General features: G+C 40.0%; 1 protein-coding gene across 2 annotated transcripts in view; it reads left to right on the plus strand.

Moving 5' to 3' along the window:
* The first annotated feature begins 1,211 nt into the window (after positions 1 to 1,211).
* lhx6a (LIM homeobox 6a) overlaps positions 1,212 to 1,955 on the plus strand; it is a 21,147-nt gene continuing 20,403 nt past the window's right edge. For both annotated transcript variants that reach the window (XM_083567757.1, XM_083567758.1), the window contains exon 1: positions 1,212 to 1,543. In XM_083567757.1, the coding sequence (XP_083423883.1) occupies positions 1,466 to 1,543 (78 nt within the window). In that variant the 5' untranslated portion in view covers positions 1,212 to 1,465. The remainder of the gene's footprint in view (positions 1,544 to 1,955) is intronic.

A 1,955-nucleotide genomic window follows, 5' to 3' on the forward strand; every position in this document is an offset into this window, starting at 1 on the left:
TCCGAGTTGTAAAACACACACACACACACACACACACACACACACACACACACACACACACACACACACACACACATATATATATATATATATAATGAGTCTATTTTGGCTCCTCGTGTGTCGCAAAATCAGTTTTTATATTGTACACATTTTACATAGTAAATAAATGTTATATTCTGACAGGCGACGATCATCTGAACTAATAACCACAATAATTTTGCTCTAAAATGTGTGGGTTTGATTACAGACTTATTCTTATTCTTAATCTTAATCTTAAAACTTATTCTTAATCTAATCACACACAAGAGCAGAGTAGGAGGATTTCCACTGCTTTGTATTCTTGCGAATAATTCGGTTTATTTTTCTAGTCTGGATAAATCTGATCTTTTGTTACTGAACACTGATTTTGATGTCACACACATAAACACAGCAGGAATTCCGGGAGACAAAATGAGTGATAATAATGGGAAAGTAAACTTTTTTGAAGTTTGTCTTTAGTGCCCCGAAAAACATCACATATAAAAAAGTCAATATATAAATATATACTACAGTATTAACATGCACGTTCCTTCCGGAAACGATAAAGAGATAAAGATTATAATAATACAATTAATTGTGAATCACAAAATAAGTGTGACTTTGCATATTGCATTCAATAATTAACCATAAATGTGTCGCAAAGTTGTATTTTTTTTTTGTTGTTGTTTGTTTTTTAAAAACTCGTTTCTCTATTTCTCTTTCCTGTTAATTAAAAATGAACGGACTAAAGACTGGAGGTCACCATGGCAACCTGTCATAACACGTTTACGGATATTCAGCGCGTTAATTGGTTAATTGGTTATTCAGTGTTAGAAGACTCGCGCGTAACAAGAAAGAAAGAAAGAAAGAAAGAAAGAAAGAAAGAAAGAAAGAAAGAAAGAAAGAAAGAAAGAAAGAAAGAAAGAAACGAGAGGATTAAAAGGCGCGTGCCTATGAGGCCCTCAACTTCTATCCACTTCCTGCAGTCAACAAGTTTATCCATCCATCCCTACAAAACAGAGGTGGTGTTGAGAGAGAGAGAGAGAGATACAGAAAGAGAGGGAAAGGGCGAGAGAAAGAAAGACAGTGACAGAGAGAGAGAAGGAGAGAGGGGGGGGGAGAAAGAGAGAGAGAGAAGGAGAGAGAGAGGGAGGGAGGGGGAGTTGAAAGAAGAATGTTCAGTCCCAAATAACGCAGTGCAGCAGGCAAAGTGAGCGCGCGCTCCGGATCTTTTCCTTCCTTTCTTTTTTTTTTTATTCTCGCGACTTTACGCAAATTTTCGGCAACGCAAAAAAAAATAATACAATTCAAAAATTCACAGTAAAAGTTTGGCGGATTCGAGACGCGGATTTTCAGGATCTTATGGGAAAGAGCTCCACGCAGCGCGCGCTCACGGCCGGGGGACTCGCGAAAGCGCGCTCGCGCCTGCTGTCCACGCGTTTCTTTCATGTATTGGAAAAATGAGATTCTGTCCCCTCTGTCCGAGGGAAATCGAGCTCTGTCCGAGGGAATCCATTCCCAACAGGTACGTGCAATGTGTGTGTGTGTGTGTGTGTGTGTGTGTGTGTGTGTGTGTGTGTGTGTGTGTGTGTGTGTGTGTGTGTGTGTGTGTGTGTGTGTTTCTGTTTCTTTTCCCTCAACGCCAGTGTCAGGATTCGTCCTGGAGTCGCGTCTCCAAAAACTCCAAAACATCTTTAAAAAAAGGAGAGAAAGAAAAATCAGCCCCTGAACACACACCAGTCCGCGCGCCATAATCATAGAGTCCTGAGTCCTCAGACGTCAAAACAAGAAGAGAGAGAGAGAGAGAGAGAGAGAGAGAGAGAGAGAGAGAGAGATCCGATTCTTTTCTTTTTCATCTACTCATATTTTCTTCTTCTTCTCCTCTTCCTCTCTGATTGACATTTACTTTCCTGGACCCTCGAGTTGTTTGTTGTTAT

This window comes from Silurus aristotelis, assembly GCF_946808225.1.
Source record: "Silurus aristotelis genome assembly, chromosome: 18".
NCBI lineage: Eukaryota > Metazoa > Chordata > Actinopteri > Siluriformes > Siluridae > Silurus > Silurus aristotelis.